Source organism: Python bivittatus, unplaced genomic scaffold (assembly GCF_059951505.1).
Source record: "Python bivittatus isolate LINGU-HERP-01145 unplaced genomic scaffold, Pbiv_v1 ctg000220_np1212, whole genome shotgun sequence".
NCBI classification, from domain to species: Eukaryota; Metazoa; Chordata; class Lepidosauria; order Squamata; family Pythonidae; genus Python; species Python bivittatus.
Genome location: NW_028277048.1, coordinates 25,663,144 through 25,683,423, shown reverse-complemented (window position 1 = coordinate 25,683,423; position 20,280 = coordinate 25,663,144). Strand labels below are relative to the sequence as shown.

The following is a 20,280-nucleotide window of genomic DNA, read 5'->3' as shown; positions in this document are numbered from 1 at the left end:
ACAGTGACCACACATCCTTTATTATAAAGGAGACTCCTTCATTAAGAAAGATGTCCTTTAGATTTATCTAATTATTTATTTTCTTTATTTACTCTTGAATTTTCGTTTGTAAAGCAAAGTTATAAACATAAACAATTTCAGATTTGCCCCTTTTTCAGGTCTGTCATTTTTTTCTAAGAAAGTTCGGTCACTGTATGTTTGGGCACAGCTCCAGCTTCATTAATCCTGAAATGACTTTCATGCTATTTCCACTTTCAGGAGTTTCTCAAAAAATCCTGCAGTAACAATTTGGGGAGGCTATTGATTTTGAAGATGCCTAGTTTCTTTTCATAAACGTTTGCTTCCTGACATTTCCTCAGAAATGGAAACATTAAAAAAATGTATCAAAAACGTCTCTTGTGGATTTGCCTCAACACCTGGCAACACTACACACTATTTGGGGCCAGTGTGTTACCTGAACAAGTTTAATTATAAGCCAGATTCAAATGCTGGAAATTGCCTTTCGCAACTCTCACTAGCCGTTTTTTTCAACAAGTGACTAAAAAAGTCGCTGTTGCTTTAAGAAAGACCTAGAAAGGATGCTAACTGGATGTAGCGAGTTAGCTTATGAAACGCCGCAAGCGGAACGGGGACTACAGTACTGCGTTCGAGGCAAAAAGCTGAGGGCCCGCGCAGGTTGGCTGCAACGACGTTCGAGAAGTTTTCTCTTCCAAGTCCGCTGACGATGCTGATTTTTCTCTTGCAGCGATGCCTGCAACTTCATGTGCTGCCCGTCTCTCTGCTTTCCTACCTGGGCTTATGGGATCCTATTTGTAAAAAATCTTTCCCACATCTCATGAAGAGGTTTAGTAAACTGTACAATGGAAGAATGCACAAGGAAAAGGAGACGTTGTTCAGGAACATGAAGGACTTTGCCAATTCCTCAGGAAAGCTCCGCCTGCTAGAGATTGGCGTAGGCACAGGAGCCAACTTCGAGTTTTACCCCTCAGGCTCTCGGGTAACCGGCGTGGACTACAATCCCAACTTTGAAAAATTCCTGCTGGAGAGCATGGCGAAGAACACGCACCTCGAGTTTGAGAACTTTGTGGTGACCTCCGCCGAGGACCTCTCTTCTGTGCCTGACAGCTCTGTAGATGTGGTAGTTGGCACGCTGCTGCTTTGCTCTGTGGCCAACGTCAAGGCTGCCTTAAAGGAAGTTCTGAGAGTGCTCAGACCAGTAAGTCGGAGGGCGAGAGGGGGAGTGAGGTCTGGTCTGACCAGACCACTGAAGAAGGGGTTCGAGGGCTGGGCCTGCTCTGAGAAAGGGCTTTAGCTCTCACAAAAACAGCACCTCTCTGCTCTTCCTCATGCGTCCTCTTTTCAGGCGTAACCTTAATAAGATTCCTCCTTAAAGCAGCCACAGCCTTTTTAGGCTCACACCCCCGTGCGTTTCTGAATCATTTTCAGAGCGTGTACAACAACCTTAATGACTACATGCGCAGCGTTCACGTTAGTAAATGGCAGCAACCTTCTGGCCTAGACTGGGCTGAAATAAGGTCCTGGTTGGTCCTGGGAGCTAATCTCCAGAAAATACTAGGGCTGTAAGCCAGACTGAAAAGTTAAAATAATCTCCAAGAAATGAAAACCATTTCCCTGCAGAATTCCAAAATTGTGTTCTTCTGGTGCTGAGGGGCACAAAAGGGAGGCTGGGGACAGTATGTGGTCTTGGCCAGCTTTGGGGTGCTCTACATTACGCAGTTTGAGAAAGAAAGTATCCAGACCCTACATGTTCTGCTCTACAGAGAAAAGTAGCAGTCATCTCCACAGATGGAGAAGTAGGTATTCTCTGGCTGCCTTCTGTAATCAAACAATAATCAAGCGGGAAAGCCAACCTTATCTTCCCTAGAGGAATAGTGGAGTTGTTCCAAACCCTGCAATATGACTAAAAGTCAGATATTGTTCCTAGGAGGGTATTCCTCCAACTCCCTAGTTTACCTCTAAAGAAACATATGGTTTGTTCAGCTTTGTTGCTGCTTCTCTAGCACGTCCTCGGCCTCATTTTAATATACGCTGCTGTGTGTTATTAAAGTCCGCATGGAAATTTATCACTATCAGAGCAGCCGTTGGTTTAAAAAGGGCCCTTCTAGTGTCTTCAGGATCATCTGAAGAAGATACAGAAGTCTCACGCCTGTCTCGTGATTTGCTCACAGAAGTTTCTCATGGGAGTGTGATAAAAGTATAGTCCAGGGCCTCCTTTTCAAAGTGCACTTACTATTTAGAAATTAGGCAAACATGGTCAAGAGTCACCCAAAATCAAGCCAAGAAACCGAAAATCAGTGGTCAGAGTCCAGAGGAGTAGTGGTAAGAGATTACCAAGCATAGCCACAACCCTGTCAATCTGGGAGAGCAAGAATGAGGTCTGGTCGCAGGGCTCACAGTATTCCAGTGCTCTGTTTTCTGTCTTCAGGAAAAGGTACAAGGCCAGAAGTTCCAGGTTTCCTCTGAACCCAGTCAGGGTCAAGGCGTATCGCTATACGAGAGCCCCAACTCCTAAGTAACCTCTTAGTCTCAGTGTGCCGTTCCTGAAGTTTGGCACTTCTGTGCTCTCCTGTTTTTGAGTCAGTGGGCTTAGCGGTTGCAGAGTTGTGTCCTCATCAGAGTGATCTGAAATCTATGGTGGGAGCTGGCTGCTCAGATTCAAAGCAGGTCAGCAAATCAGTTGCAAGATGCTATAGGCGGGGCTTTTTTGGCCTCTCTATGGTATGATGATGCTACGGTATCACACAACTTCTTTCTTTTACTCTTCTTGATGCAAGGTTGATAAAAATCCCTATGCATTATTGAAGCCTTCTCCTCAGTATTCATTATTTATACTCCCATCATCCCCTTCTGGGTCGCAAATTCAAAATTCGCATGAGCAGAATGCAAAGGTATGACCTGCTCCATGGTTGTGCATGTTTTTTTCTTGCATTTGCCAGCTCCAGATTTTTTTTTAAACAGTTAAAACTTTATTTAACAAGAAGAGAGCATATACAAATAAAGATATATATTCATTTCCCTCTTTTAAAAAGTACATTGACAGTTCTCTGTGCTTGTTTTATTTTTTTAGTCTTACTATAATCCTTTTATTTAAAACAAAGGTGTATTTTCCAAAAAATATTTTCTGTGAATAAACAGATAATGAGGTTATACAATTATTGCTCAAAATAACATTAGTAAAATACAATATAAAGCAGAGTGTATTATTTTTATGTAATGGTATGTGGGAATGACCTTGGGAGGCAGGAGGAAGAGCCACAGAGTAGACAACAGTCAGACAAGAGGCAGCTGAGTCTGCAGAAGCAATGGGGATGTGGCAAACGTCTCAGAAAGGACCCCTAGTTTCTTAGACTGTAAATGCTTTTCATGTACTTTCAGACTAGCAAGATTTTGTTAATGTAATCTTACCATAAAATTAGAGTTAGTACTGCTGGGAGTGCTTCTTGGCTGGACTACCTTGCAGGGCTGACATTTTATCATATAAAAAGTATATTTTTTTTAGCTTACTGCCAAAATCTCCATTATATTGTTTAAAAAAGAAAAAGGGAAAAAAAACACCCTTAAAAATAATAATAATATCAACCACACCCTTAAAAGGAGAAGCTCCAATATTTGATACTTTTTAATATAGAATAAAAGGAAAGCAGGTGAACAATTAAAATTGTACACCTGTACAAGTAGTTAATAGAAAAGCATTTTTCTTCTCCCATCATAATGGTATCTAGAGTAATTCCCCGAAGCCTAACTGGATATTCAGGATAAAAAAGAGGTACTTTTAGGAGGGAAAGAGTTAAGAGAACAAAGGAGTAGGGTGGGGCTATCCAAATATAATTTGTTAGATATGTTACAGCTTGTTTGTCCTTTAAATGTAGTTGAATATCTGTCTCTTTCTAGCATCAGCAATGGATAGAATGGCTTTCATCATAGTATTTACTCAATATACCATCTCTGCTTCATAGTGTCTACTCAAACTGTAATTTTGATGTATAGAAATCTACTTAACTGGTTCAGCTGCTTCGGCAGCATCCTTAAACAAAAAACACCAGTTTTGCAGTCTTCCTAGAACTGGAATCTCCTACAAATGCTTAAGGGCAAAATTACATTCCAGCTTTGTTTTGTGTCTGTGTACTTAATTATTGCTTCATGTCCATATGATTTCTTTTTGTGTTGTTTTACTTTTTCCAGGGCGGTGCATTCTATTTCATTGAACATGTAGCGGCTGACCGATCCACCTGGACCTACTTCTGGCAACAAATCTGTGACCCCACTTGGAGATATCTGGGAGATGGGTGCTCCTTGGTAAAAGAGACTTGGAAGGATTTGGAGAATGCAGAGTTTTCTAGACTGAACTTGCAACACATCGTGGGCCCACTGAACATTAGTATAGTTCGTCCCCATATTTATGGATATGCCGTGAAGTAATTGTTCCATAAGGGGAGAGCATCTTTCTCTTAAAATCAGATGACTGAGTTCAAGGAATTAACAGTAACAATGCCGATGTTGCAATAAGAAAAACGCTTCCTCTATTCTATATGATTATTCAAGCTAGAGAAAGGCTCCTAAACGTTCAGGCCACAATAAAACTAAATGATATCTTGGATTAGGTTTGGAGGGAAGGCAAATAACTTACCCGTGGAAGACCCTGGTCCTCAGTAATCACTTGAAGTGGGCACTGAGAAGAGGTGCGTTGTTAAACCTTAACCCGACACTACCACGTCTCTAGAAATTTGGGGGGGAATAATCTGGCAGATTCCTTCAGTAACACCCCACCCTGTTGCTGGCCACTGGGGGAAGTCCTGATGGCCACTGGGAGATTCCAGGTTTCCAAAATCACAGCTTTCTATGTCCTCGCCCCAGTGCTTTTTCAGATTCAAAATGTATTTTGGCCCAGAGGGATATAGAACAAAAGAATTAACAAACTGTTTAGAACTAAAAGAGGAAGGATGAATATAAAACACAAGCTAAAAAAAAATAGAGAATATTATTATCACTATTATTTCTAGTGTAAACTGTGCTGAGAAACAATGTTATTTATCTAAAGCTAAGATATACAGCTAAAACACTAACATAGAAGTAGGTTAAAATAACCTAACATCCATCCATCCATCCATCCATCCATCCATCCATCCATCCATCCATCCTTATTCAGTGTTGTTCAAAACCTAGCCACAGTTATTCTATATTAAGGGTTGGGGATTGTTTAGCTTGCTGGCAGCATAACAGAATGTGCAACATCCAGGGAGGTAGAGCCTCTTTGATCGGAAAGCAGAGTATGTATGTAGAAAGTTATCAGAATGCCTCAGGGAAATCTTGATGGCCGCTGGAGATTTCAGGTTTCCAAAATTACAGCTTTACATGCCCTCACGCTAGTACCTTCACCCTCAGTCCAGTCAGGCAGAACTTGCAAAAACAACTGGAGAGGATCCAAACGATCATTTTGTTGAATGCAGTTAGTCACAGGACTCTCTGCTCTGGGGCAAATGAGTATACAGTATATAGATTATAAGTTGTGTCATCAGGCATGGGGGCCTTTGGGAACCGGAGACATTCTTAGATAGCTCCACTGTAATTGATATTCTGCTCTCCCCGTGGGGCTTGCATATTTTAAAATCTAATTTTTAAAAAATTTGTGATAATGTTTTTATTTTAAAAACTTTTTAATCTTTTTAGAATGCTTGCTTTTATTCACTTGTTATTTTATTTAATTGTTGTATGCCACCCAGAGTCACTTTATGTGACATGGGCAGCTATATAAATGTGACGGATGAATCAAAAAATAAGAAAATAAAATAAAATAAAATAAAATAAAATAAAATAAAATAAAATAAAATAAAATATAGATTACATAGATGTAGTGTACACAACACACACACTAATACCACTAGCTGCTAAAATAGACTCTTCCTTGGTAACAATGGTAAGATAACGATTTTCTGAGGAACTCCTAAATCCTGAGTGTGAAGACCCTACAAAGGGTGCTTTATGATAGACTGTTTATACCTGACAATGAGGGAGAATAAACTCATTGTCCTTGAGGTGTCCCGTCTTTCTCACAGATCAAGGAATGAGGCCTTGGAACTCTCAGTCATGCGTACTTATATTAGGATACTATTGGGCCCTGACATTAGAAAGCTGAACTACTGTTTTAATACCGGAGAATTATATAAATGAATGAATATATCTATTGGATATATAGTGTTGCTTTCTGAAATTCTTGTGTTGCGGGCTAACTTGTAGGATGGATACCAAAGGAGGAGGACATTAAAGGAGATGCCCGGACTGAAACAAACAGCATCATGTTTATGTAAATGGTCCCCGTTACCTTAGAGCACCAGCGGTCCTTCCCCAATTGCCATGAGGAGCCCAAATGGCAGAGACGGTCTCTGGAATTTGATTCACAAAGGGGTTGCTTTCGTTGAGCAGGTGTTATAGCCCTGCAACCTCTCTCTCCCCCTTTTGTTCCCTGCGAGGACAAAAGAGGGAAATAATGATCTCACTGGGGTTAGAGCAAAAAGTTTGTTACCTCTCAACTTGCAAGAGGAAATAGGAAGAAGTAGCTTGTTTAAGCAGCCTCTCTTCCAAGTGTTAACTGAAAAGTGCAGGTCAATCACAGGACAAGCGTATAGCATCTAAATGCATTTGCTTAAACTGTATGGTATTCTGTTTCTAAAGAAAACATTTCAAGTGGGGAATGGCATGCTTAAGCAATACAGGTATTCCCCAGTTTAAGAACGAGTTCAGTTCCCAAGGCCTGTCCATAAGTCTAATTTGTATGTAAGCCATAACCTTATTATTGTATACTATTGTATAAGTAGTATTGTGTAGTGAACTCGAACCATTGTGTATTTAACTTTTACTATCAGACTTGCACGATTCTGTTAATGTAGCCTTACAAGAAAGTACAATTAGCTCATCTGGTTGTGTTTCCTATCTGGTCTACCTAGTAAGGCTGACAAATTACTTTCAGTTTAGTTCCTATCCTTTTCCCTAGTTATGACGTTAGTATAACTGCTCATTTAGAATTTATTTCTCTAACAGCATGCAAAAATTACAGGTTGCTAACTACAGCATGATGCCTGCAAGGAAGAAACAACATAAGATATACAGTATCTCTGCGTTATATGATACCAGTTCCCAAGCAGTGCCTATGGACAATTAATCACCATATCTGAGGGACCATTTAGGGAGTGCTGACTATTCACCAAATAGTTGATTCAAAATAGCCACATATGCAGACCCGAAGCAACCGATACTGAATTATAATCATTCTCTATTTCTATTTATGTCTACTTAATTGTCTTTAATTTCACAGATACCAAATTATACCTTAGATAATAATCTAATGATATTTAGGATTTAGGTAGCCATGTACAGATTGAAATACTATACATATATATATATATATATATATATATATATATATATATATATATATATATATAGTAGAGGGTCCAGCTAATTCTGAATTTGACTAGAACTTTTCTTCTACCTTTCACGGGATTATATATTTCTTAAGATAGCTAGGTCTTTGCATAATGTATCAGGAATATGATAATTTGAGTTTGGTCAGTTGTGCCTCAAGTGAAAACTCTAGATTGATTTGTTCTATGATTCATTTGCTTGTTTTCTTGGCTGCACATGCTATTATCAGGAGTCTTCTCCAACATCAACATTCAATAATGTCAAAATTAGTTCTATCCTGCTTCTAACATGCACTTCCATAGATGCCACAGGGAAAGCCACTGCCTGAACCATTCTGACTTTTGTAGGTGTAGACACATCAAAGCACTTGAATCTCTTTTTCAAAGTCTTAATTGCTTTTCTACCCTGTGCTAGTCTGTGGCATGTTTCTTGATGGTTCCTTTACTGTGGGTAACCAATGGCAGATGTTACCCACCACCTCACTATCTTCATTGACAGTTGTAAGGCTGGTTGCTGTACTGCTTGCCATTGATTTGATATTCTTCCTATTTCGTCCTAGTCCCATTTTTGCAGACTGTGTTAAGTCTCCTTCTTGGGTATTGATATCTGGACTGACCTTGTGCAATCTGCTGGCCTCTATGCAATTCTCCAGATGTATTGACATGGTATGGTTGGAACCATTATTGATTCTTCTTCTGTTCCTTGCCTTATTATCTCAATTCCTGTAACTTCCCAACTTGGTAATGATTGGAGTACCGATCTAACGTCATCTTCTAATACTAGAGGTTTTTTGGAAGTAGAGAATATCTTGTAAGGTATCCTGGAAGTTGAAACCTCTACTGTACAGAATCTCAGTATACTCCTTCCATCTTTGGTTGCTCTTCTTTGAATCAGTTCATTCCTTCATTCAGTTCCATTTATATCGATCTGATTGGACCAGGAACCAACTGACATGGTGGAGAAGGATACACAAAACAGCAACAGTCAGAAGAAGACGTTAGAACACAGGTTGTGGAGATGGGAGACACAGCCAAAGAATTTGAAGGACTATTTCCTTAATTATGGATGACAGATACCTAACATGGAATATTAATGGGGCAAACGCCCCCCCAAAAGGAAAAGACCTTTTGTGATTTGAGAAAATTAAATCAGGATGTGATGTGTTTACAAGAAACACAAATCAGAAAAAAAGATGGAAAATATTTGATATATAAGACTATATATAGTCTTGGGCGAAGAATTCATATCAGCAAATTTGAAAAAGACCAATGCAGTTATTTTATATATTAACCCACATTTAAAACCACAGCTTTTATTATCTGATGGATATGATAGTTATCTTGCACTGGAAGGTGAGATGCAAGGAATCCAGTCTATAATTCTTGGGCTGTATGTAGCAAATGAGGACAAAGGGAATTTTTTAAACCTCTTATAGACCAACTGATATCTTTTTCCTATGAAAATTGGTGTTTGCTGGGAGACTGCAATGGCAAAAAGATATTTCTAAATTTGTATGGCAAGGTAAAACACCAAGAATAAAATATAAATTGTTACAAGATGCTAAAGAAAGAGGTGGGAAGAGGTGAGGTCTTCCTGGTTTAAAATTGTATTTGGATGCTTGTTGTTTGGTGTGGATGAAAGAATGGGTGACTTTGAGAAACAGGAGGTTATTGGAGTTAGAAGGACATGGTATAAGATTTCAGTGGCATGGTTATTTATGGTACAATAAAGTGGTTAAGATTTCTGATGCTCCCTGCCATCTTCCCAAAAGCAAAGTCAACGGGAAAGCCAGCAGCAAGTCGTAAGTTGCTCACACTCCCACTTCTGTTTTGTCCTTTTGTCTCTGTATAGATAAGGAAATATCTCTGAAACGATGACCGAACAGGTCACGTGGTTTAGCAGTTAATGCTGTTAAAATCTCCACAAAAGCTCCCCCCCAACAGATATCAGAGCAAATACATTATTTTGTGCTTCACTCTACGGCTGAAAGTCAAACAAGGCTGATTCCAGGTTCACATTACAGTGGTGCCTCTTCCGTGTCATTGGTTTCCATGGGAGTGAAGTCAATGGTCACAAAACAAACTGATGTGAAGAACCTTGTTCTCTCAACAGATCCAGCTCTAGCCACTTACTTTTCTCTGGCCTCAATCCACCTGCCAGGAGATTGGGTTTCTGCGTGCATGTTAAACGCATACTTTGAAAATCTGAACATAAAAGATAACGCATAGAGTAAATTAAATAAATTCTGCCTTATCAATTTTCTTCCTATTGATTTCAGTGAGAAGAGAAAATTTAAAGGAAAAGAGTTCATTAAAAAAATAAGGAATTATATTCTTGCCCTGCTCATTGGACATAGCAGTAGTTGCACTGTGAATTCTCACTTCCCTTCCCTATATTTATTTGTTATTCTTCCAGACTGCCTATTCCGGTTCTCCAGGTGATTTATAAGCCACATCAAACGAAATGGAATTGTTCATGGTTGTTTTAATCAACTAACTCCATTTTAATTCACTCCATAGTTGGTTATTTTAAGGCTACTGATGCTTATTAATAAAAAACTAAACTAAACGTACTGCTTATAACAAGGTGGCCTGCTGACAGGAATACTAGATTGTGTGATTATGGAAAGACAGCTTCCTTTCCTCTCTGATAGCGATTTCCAAACTATCTTCATTAACAGGCTAGAAGAGTATATGCACGTGGCGGCGGCAGCAACAACTAGAATGAAATGCTGTAAGTAAATCCACTTCAGGATGAACACTTCTTCATTGAAGATTATGGACCATAATCTACTATGTTGATCCAGCATAGCTTGGTAGATATTCCTCAACTTTCCAGTCTTGGGCTGAGAGAGTGTGACTGGCGCAAAGTCACCCACCCGGCTTCTGTGCCTAAAGGAGGACTAGTCCCCCTGCTCCTGGTCCAGCACCTTAATCGCTCTCATAACATGCACAGACATATCTATCTATCTATCTATCTATCTATCTATCTATCTATCTATCTATCTATCTATCTATCTATCTATCTGGAAGATATGATGTGTCTCCCGCTTTCTGCCACCCTTCTCCCCCAGATGCCAGGACTGGATGCGGTGGCAGGAGAAAGGGGGACCGTGTCAGCACACACAATGGGTTTTTAATACATTACAATCATTAACTGAGGAAGTACTTGTAATCTGACTCACATATCTGCATATCCAACTTCTCTCCCCCTCCCCTCCCCCCAGCCCAATTTTAATCCTGCATCAGTCTAGCCTCTCCATGCATCTGATGAAGTGAGCTGCAGCTGATGAACACTTATATCTTTTAATAAAACATGTCATTTGGAAACGGTGCTACCGGATTCCTGAGTTTTCGCAACCATAGAGTAGTACGGCTCTCTGCCTACAGTATCTGATGGACTCTGTGGTTTAGTCGAGATTTAAGCCTGGGTTTCCCTTCCTACTCCATGAAGTGATGCCTCTGCACTGTGCCAGCCCTCCCATAACCTTTAATTTCTTGCCCCAAATACAAACATCATTATGCACAGATTTGTCCATAACCCCAAGATGATACTTTTCCTGTGTGTGTAAGAGACAACTGTGTGATGCAGCTGCAAAAAAAGCAAATGCAACTCTAGGCTGCATCAACAGAATATGCTACCAAGAGAAGTCATTGTTCCTTTCTTTTCTGCATTGGTCAAATGGCATCTTGAATATTGTGTCCAGTTCTGCGCATCATGTTTGAGAGAGAATTATTGACAAACTGGAATGTGTCCAGACAAGAGCAGCCCCCCCCCCAAAAAACCTATGAGGAATAGTTGGAGGAATTGGGCATGTTTCACTTGGAGAAGAGGAGTCTGTGCAGAGACATGACTCCTGTCCTCGAGTGTCTGAAGGGCTGTCACATAGACAGTATATATACAGAGAGAGAGAGAGAGAGAGAAAGAGAGAGAGAGAGAGATCCTGGTAGTTTAATGTACTTTGCCACTTCTGATTTTCCTTAAACTAATTGTTCTACACAATTGTTCTAGACAAAATACTTTCAAAAATGTTAGGCACAAGCCTTTGTTTATTTGTTTACCCAAGTTCAGAGAACCAAATAAACTTGAGACAAGGCTTTTTAGCTAACAGAAGTTTTATTGGCCAAGAAACATTCTGGATGGCTCAGTCAACACCGTGGCAAGGTGTTGAGGAGAACCACACCTTGCAAAGCAAACAACAAAGATTTTATAGGCATTTACAAATGTAATCAGATCGTACATCCCCTCATGTCTATATAAGGGATTTTTGGGATGGTCTAGGGAGGAGTAAAGGATCTCAGAAAGAAAATTAGCTCAACTTTCTTCTCCTATTACCAAAGAAATGCCTACATCCTTGTCTCTCTCTGGCTTTCTTTGTAACTTCTTTAGAAGTCGGTGTCTCTGTCTACCCGGTACAAATCTAATTTATAGCTTACTTATTCAGTCAGGCATCTGGCTAATTGCTTCTAAAGGAAATGGGGTGGGGGAATGGTGTGCTCTCTTGGAAGGCAAAAGCAAGTTAACCCTTTATAAACAAGATAGAGTGCACTGTCACATGCATGCCCACACACTACGTGAAATATACATATATAGAACATAAAATCATATATTAAAATAATGCCCTTCATTTCCTCCCTTTGCTTTTGAACATAAGATGCTTCTTATGTATGTGATTTTACTTATACGTTTTCGGAAGAAAGCAAAGGAACATACTGTAAGTTTGGCAGATGCTTGTTCTTGATTTCTGGGGGCTGTAATTACAGTTAAACCATCAATTGTGGAAGCAACAACATTTCGTATAAGGGGAATTAAACAAGGTAAAAACAGGAGCTCAGCAAAAGCCAATAAAATCATTAACTCTATGCGTTTCCAGTCAAAAAAAAGCGATCACCAAACCATCCAAGATTTAGCCCTCCTGTCCAGGTCTGAACTGGAACATGGGCAATTTTATACATCTGGTCTGTAATTTTCTCATCTATTTGGAGACAACAATACATAAGATTAAATTTACCACATACATCTTCTTCCTTTCCTTTCCTTTTATCTCTCTTCCACTTTCTCCTTCTTACACACATACACACTCTATGGCAGTTAGCAGTCCACAGCCATTGCTCATCACACATCCTGTTGCCTGCATCTGCTTGCTCACTCGCTCTCTTTCCCTTTACATCCATAAACCTTTTCCTGTGTTGTTTAGTCGTTAAGTCCTGCCCGACTCTTCGTGACCCCATGAACCATATTGCGCCAGGCCTTCCTGTCCTTCACTGCCTCCCTGAGTTTGCTCAGTTTCATGTTCATTGCTTCAGTGATGCTATCTAACCATCTCATCCTCTGCCGTCCTCTTCTCCTTTTGCCTTCAATCTTTCCCAGCGTCAGGGTCTTCTCTAAAGAGATCTCTCTTCGCATTAGGTGACCAAAGTATCTGAGCTTGAGCTTCATTATCAATCCTTCCAATGAGCAATCAGGGTTGATTTCCTTTAAGATTGACTGGTTTGACCTCCTAGCAGTCCAGGGGACTCTCAAGAGTCTTCTCCAGCACCACAGTTCAAAGGCATCAATTCTTCGGTGCTCAGCCTTCTTTACGGTCCAGCTCTCACAGCCATACATTACTACTGGAAAAACCATAGCTTTGACTATGCGGATCTTTGTCGGCAAGGTGACGTCTCTGCTTTTTAATATGCTATCTAGGCTTGCCATAGCTTTCCTCCTAAGGAGCAAGCGTCTTTTAATTTCATGGCTGCAGTCTCCGTCTGCGGTGATCTTGGAGCCCAAATAAATGAAGTCTGTTACTGCTTCCATTTCTACCCCTTCTATTTGCCAGGAATTGATGGGTCCAGATGCCATGATCTTAGTTTTTTTAATGTTGAGTTTCAAGCCAGCTTTCGCACTCTCCTCTTTCACTCTCATCAAGAGGCTCTTTAGTTCTTCTTCACTTTCTGCCATTAGGGTGGTATCATCTGCATATCTGAGGTTGTTGATGTTTCTCCCTGCAATCTTAATTCCGGCTTGTGATTCTTCCAGCCTGGCATTTCTCATGATGTACTCTGCATATAGGTTAAATAAGCAGGGTGACAGTATACAGCCTTGTCGTACACCTTTCCCTATTTTGAACCAATTGGTTGTTCCATGACCGGTTCTAACTGTTGCTTCTTGGCCCGCATACAGATTTCTCAGGAGACATGTAAGGTGGTCTGGTACTCCCATCTCTTTAAGAATTTGCCACAGTTTGTTGTGATCCACACAATCAAAGGCTTTTGCATAGTCAATGAAACAGAAGTAGATATTTTTCTGGAACTCTCGTGCTTTCTCCATGATCCAGCGAATGTTGGCGATTTGATCTCTAGTTCCTCTGCCTCTTCGAAACCCAGCTTGTACATCCGGTAGTTCTCGGTTCATGTATTGCTGAAGCCTAGCTTGTAGGATTTTGAGCATAACCTTGCTAGCATGTGAAATGAGTGCAATTGTGCGATAGTTTGAGCATTCTTTGGCATTGCCCTTCTTTGGAATTGGAACATAAACTGACCTTTTCCAATCCCGTGGCCACTGTTGCATTTTCCAAACTTGCTGGCATATTGAGTGCAGCACTTTAACACCATCGTCTTTTAGTATTTTAAATAACTCAGCTGGAATACTGTCATCTCCACTAGCTTTGTTGTTAGCAATGCTTCCTAAGGCCCACTTGACTTCACTCTCTAGGATGTCTGGCTCAAGGTCAGTGATCACACCAGCGTGGACATCAGGGACATTAAGATATTTCTTGTATAGTTCTTCTGTGTATTCTTGCCACCTCTTCTTAATCTCTTCTGCTTCTATTAGGTCCCTGCCTTTTTTGTCCTTTATCATGCCCATCTTTGCACTAAACGTTCCTTTGATAACTCCAATTTTCTTGTAGAGATCTCTAGTCTTCCCCATTCTATTGTTTTCCTCGATTTCTTTGCATTATTCATTTAAAAAGGCCTTCTTATCTCTCCTTGCTATTCTCTGGAAATCTGCATTCAATTGCTTATATCTTTCCCTTTCACCCTTGCTTTTCACATTCCTTCTTTCCACAGCTATTTGCAAAGTCTCATCAGATAGCCATTTTGCTTTCTTGCATTTCTTTTTCTTTGGGATGGTTTTAGTTGCTGCCTCCTGTACAATGTTACAGACCTCCGTCCATAGTTCTTCAGGCACTCTGTCTATCAAATCTAATCCTCTAAATCTATTCATCACCTTCACTGTGTACTCACAAGGAATATGATCTAAGTCATACCTGAGTGGTCTAGTGGTTTTCCCTACATTCTTCAATTTAAGCCTAAATTTTGCAGTAAGAAGCTCATGATCTGAGCCACAGTCAGCTCCTGTTTTTGCTGTCTGTATAGAGCTTCTCCATCTTTGGCTGCAAAGTATATAATCAATCTGGTTTCGGTATTGACCATCTGGTGATGTCCATGTGTAGAGTCGTCTCTTGTGTTGTTGGAAAAGAGTGTTTGCTATGACTAGCTTGTTCTCTTGACAGAACTCTATTAGCCTTTGCCCTGCTTCAATTTGTACTCCAAGGCCAAACTTGCCTGTTATTCCGATTACTCCTTGACTTCCTACTTTAGCATTCCAATCCCCTATGATGAAAAGGACATCTTTTTTGGTTCTAGAAGGTGTTGTAGGTCTTCATAGAAGTGGTCAACTTCAGCTTCTTCGGCATCAGTGGTTGGGGCATAGACTTGGATTACTGTGATACCGAATGGTTTCCCTTGGATATGCACTGAGATCATTCTGTCGTTTTTGAGGTTGTACCCCATTACTGCCTTTCCCACTCTCTTATTGACTATGAGTGCAACTCCATTTCTTCTAAGGGTTTCTTGCCCACAGTGGTAGATACAATGGTCACCTGAATTAAATTCACCCATTCCCGTCCATTTCAATTCGCTGATTCCCAAGATGTCGATGTTCAATCTTGTCATCTCATGTTTGACCACATCCAGCTTGCCTTGGTTCATAGATCTTACATTCCAGGTACCTATACAATATTGTTCTTTACAGCATCGGACCTTCTTTTCGCTTCCAGATACATCCACAGCTGAACGTCCTTTCGGCTTTGGCCCAGCCGCTTCACTCTTTCTGGAGCTACTTGGAATTGCCCTCCGCTCTTCCCCAGTAGCATATTGGACACCTTCCGACCTGAGGGGCTCATCTTCCGGCGTCATATCTTTTAGCCTTTTAACATTGTCCATGGGGTTTTCTTGGCAAGGATACTGGAGTGGGTTGCCATTTCCTTCTCCAGTGGACCACATTTTGTCAGAACTCTCTGTCATGACCTGTCCGTCTTGGGTGGCCCTGCACGGTATAGCTCATGGCTTCACTGAGTTACGCAAGCCCCTTCGCCACGACAAGGCAGTGATCCATGAAGGGGCTTTTCCTGTGAGTTTTCACTAAACCTCCCAGTGAAAGTCTCAGTCAAATACATCCCAACCCATGGTTGCACCCTTTCTTGTGGGCTCACAGGGGCTTCCATTGATTTGTTTACTATCACTCCTGGCAGTGAAGGGTCCACAAAATATGAGGAGTCTTCCCATTGTCCCTCTTGGGACCTTTGGGGAATAGGGAAAACAATTTTTTTCCTTCTTGCTCTTTAAGAGCCAAGCGGGGGGGGATTGAACTGGGCGTAGGCAGGTTTATCCAGACACCAGTTCTCTCTCACTTTTCCTTGCACAATAGTTACTCTGGATCCTCTAGTTAAATACACGTCTTTGATCTGTTTTGTAGGTACATACATAGCTTCCATCATCGTGAGGGTATGATTACAAACCATCAAAACCACTATAGAACAAACATTCACATCAATTCTCCCCACTTTCACTCGTTTCTTAGGTTCATGAGGATCATGTTGCTGAACACATATTGGTGTTTTATTCAGCATTTTTACTCTAAGAGCAACAGGCCCATCTGTGGGGGGGGGGGCTGTTTCAGTCCCATTCCCAGTATCATCTTCTTAAGTGTATGAAAATAAGCATGAGCAATTCCACTCTGGGGTCTTTTTCCAGTGAAAACCAACTTTGGTCTTGATTTTGTACCACCACTCTGCCGGGACAGGAAGGGCTTAGTGAACCCCTGGGGCTATAGGTAAACATATCCAACAATCCTTTTCTATTTTGGGGGTTGCCTTCCTGCAGCAGAATTTGGGACAAAACTACAGTATGTATCATGCATATATGTCTTATTAGGCTATAAACGGGACACAAACTTCTCTATATTCTTTTTACGTATTACCTTGTAAGTTGGTGCAGGAGGGTGGTTTCCAAACTCCATACCTTTGGATATGAGCATCAATATTGTCAACCAAAAGAAACACTTCAATTATCAATAGGCTTATGATCAAATTCTTCAGACAAACACTCTTTGATCTGTCCCTGGGCATCCAGGGCATTAAGACATCTCCCCTCCAATAAATAGTAATTAACCCCATCGTTATCTCTTCCCCAAAAGGTGCGGGGAAACCTACAACAAATGAAAAGTATTCCAAAACAAAGAATCAACACAATGAAAACAATATCAGTTTCACAACTTAGTTCATAACCAAGCCAGCACATCTAAAAATCATGTGGCTAGTGAAGTCTATAGTTCCAAATCTTCTGGTTGTTCCTGAATTAGGTCACTACCGGTGGACCTAATTAGTCCTTGAGAAGATCTGCTGGTGAAGCTAGAAAACGCTGCAATTTTAATTTGAGTCCATCGACCAAGGAAACTTGCCAAATGTCTGGCGGTTCCTTCACCTGCTTGATCCTGGATCTGTGCACCCAAGCTTTGATGTAGGGCTTGCTTCGGCTCGGACCACTTCGGATCAGTGCAGGATGGGAACAGCTCCTTCACTCTGACCCACGGGCCTGGATGGGCGATGGGTGGTACGTCAGGAGCGACTGGCAAGGCGTCTCGGACCTGCAGGGAAATAGAGGATAGAACGTGCGCCAGCTTCTGCAAGTATTGAGAAATGTTCTTTTTTTTACCAGTCCGTGCAGTTTGCACTTCATGAGATCCAAACGGTCTCCCATAAAGCATTTCAAAGGGGGACAGTAATAGTGGCCCTCTGGGCATAGCCCTGATACGTGTTAAAGCAAGGGGAAATATTTTGGGCTGAGTCTCTTAACAAAGCTTTGCAAGCTGAGCCTTTAAAGTACAATCCATGTCTTCAGATCCATGTCTTCAGCCCCAGCTGAAGCCTATAATTAGAATGTGAATACCAAGGAATGTCCAGGAATTTACTGACTTGTTGAGTGACTTCAGAGGTGAAGTGCTGGCCGTTATCTGATTTAACCCTTTAGGGACCGAGAATCTTGGAATGATGTACTCCACTAGGGCCTAACCACTTTTCCTGCACGCTGAGATGAAGCAGGGAAGGCTTCAGGCCATCCGGAGAACAAATCCACAAAGACCAAAAGATGATTTTTGGGTCCCCTTTTTTGAGAAGTTCAATAAAGTTCACTTGCCAGGCTTCCCCTAAGTATTGAGCAGTACAGAGGTGGCCTGGAGGGGTAGGTTTACCACTCTTTGGGTTATTTCTGTGGCAGATAGTACATTGAGCCACAGCTGATTGGCAAAGGTGCCTCAGCTTCTTGTTACTGTATCTTTGAGAAAGCCACTTAAAAAGAGGTTGGGGCCACAATGGGCCATGGCATGACTTCTTCTGACAACCACCCACAGGATTTGAAGAGGCAGTTGAACACGGTTGTCAACAATCCACCACCATCCTTCCACTTTCCTTGTGGATCAAGATGATCTCTCTAATCATAGAGAGGGGGAAGTGGGTGATCAGGCTTTACAGGAATGAGGGGCAAAAGTCGGTGCGTTTCTGCAGGCATGACATCACCCCCACGAGCAGCTTGTTTTGCCCAATAATCGGCAGCATGATTGCCTTGGGAGATTTCACCTCGATTAGTCTGGTGGCCTCTGCAGTGAACTATGGCTAATTGGGTAGGTAAACGGACAGCAATAGCTAGTTTTTCAAAAAGAGGTTTCATCTTTAGAGCTTTGCCATCTGCCCCCACATATCGTAGGGCTGTCAGTAAAAATGTTGGCTGTTTGCCCTTTGGCAAGGTAGTAAGCTTCTATGAGGGCTAACAGTTCAGCTGCTTGGGCTGACCAGTGGGAGGGCAGTTTAGGTAGTAAAATAGGTCCATCAGTGGTGACCACAGCCAAACCTGTCTGGCGGACCCCATTTTCAACAAAAGAAGAACCATCAGTCCAAAACTGACATTCTGCCAAGTTAAAGGGTTCAACTTGGAGGTCAGGGCGAATTCCAACAATAGTCTCTAAAACCTGATGGCAGTCATGGGGGCCTTCTGATGGGCCAGCCCCCTCTGATGGTCGAGGCAGAAGAGTGGCTGGGTTGAGCCGTTCACAGCGAAACAGTTTAACTGAATCATAAGCTGGCATATTTAGTCAATCAGGCTGAAGTAGCCCATGCAGGAAGTTTTTGTTCCAGCAATGTTTGAACAGAGTGGGGGGTGTAGACATCTTTTCTGTCTCTTGAATTAAAGGCGCTGTAGCTGCAATTGAACGAAGGCAGAAAGGCCAGCCTTTTACCACAGCACCCATGATGTTGGATAGATAAGCAATAGGAATCCTTTTTAGGTCTTAATTTCTGGGTAAAGACTCCTAGTGTGCATCCTTGTTTTTCAGTAACAAACAAATCAAAGCCTTTAGGCTGATCAGGAAGGGCAAGGGCCACAGCTCTAGCAAGAGAGTCTTTTAGGTCCTACCAAGCAGATTGATGTTCTCCAGTCCATTCCCAAGCCATATCCTTCTGAGTGAGTTAGTAAAGAGGCTTGGCAAGGAGGGAATACCCAGAAATATCCTTTAACAGCAAGGTGATTGAGGAAAAATACAGAGGTGGTTTCTATGGCTTCTGTAGTCTTTCCAGCCAAAAGGAGATCATCAACATAAAGAAGCAGAGAATTCCCATTGGGGGAAAAGTCCTTTAAATCCTGGGACAAAGCAGCAGCAAACGTTGTAGGGCTGTTTCTGTACCCCTGGGGGAGCCTTGTCCAGGAAGCTGACATTTCTGTCCTGTAGTGGGATCCTCCCACTCAAAAGCAAAATATTGCTGGCACTCCTTAGCTAAAGGAATGCAGAAAAAGGCATCCTTGAGATCAATAACTGTATACCATACTTGGTCACTAGACAAGTATGGTCAATAAGGTGTAAGGGTTGGCCACGAGCAAAAAAGAATGATCCAATTGAGGTCCCTGGGAGCAACAACTGAAAATGGGTGACTGATTGGTGCCATTTCTATAACTCCTGTTGCACCAATTACAGGAGCAGAGGAAATAGTCAGACAAGGAATATTTTTGTCATTTAAAACACTATAAGTTGCACCTGTATCAATGAGAAAATGATGGGTTGGCATTTAACTCAACCAGAGGATCGGGGAAAACAAAAGTCCTCTGGAGTCCCTTCAGTATGAACTGTTCTCAGGGTAAAATCTAAAGGCTTGAGCACTTAAAAAAGAGAAGGGGGGTCCAGACCTCTGCTGGGAGTTTTGAGGTCTGCCTCTCTGTGGTTCTTGGCCTTGCAGTGTTGATCCTTTTCGGCCTCTGTTGGCCCTTGAAGGTTGGGCATCAGGCTTGGCATTCCACAAACATTCATTTCTCCAGTGGCCAGTTTGCTCACATTTTGCACATTTATCTTTCTGTATGAGTCTCTGAGAGGGGGAATTCCTGCCTCCCTTTGCTTTGTGGGCAAATGGCCAATGCAAGAAGAGATGCTTGTTTATGGATTCTCTTATCTTCTTTTTTTTTTCTTCGAGCTGTCTCTGAGAATAAACAGTGAAAGCCATCTGGATAAGAGTTTCAAAATTTTGAGTTGATG

At 41.5% G+C, this 20,280-nt stretch overlaps 1 protein-coding gene across 1 annotated transcript; it reads left to right on the top strand.

Annotated features, from left to right (window-relative positions):
- The first annotated feature begins 660 nt into the window (after positions 1–660).
- LOC148216308 (thiol S-methyltransferase TMT1A-like) lies at positions 661–4,677 on the top strand. Its single transcript, XM_088138194.1, has 2 exons — positions 661–1,216; positions 4,204–4,677. The coding sequence occupies exons 1-2, from the start codon at positions 725–727 to the stop codon at positions 4,438–4,440; spliced, it is 729 nt and encodes a 242-aa protein (XP_087994320.1). The 5' UTR covers positions 661–724; the 3' UTR covers positions 4,441–4,677.
- Positions 4,678–20,280: the final 15,603 nt, after the last annotated feature.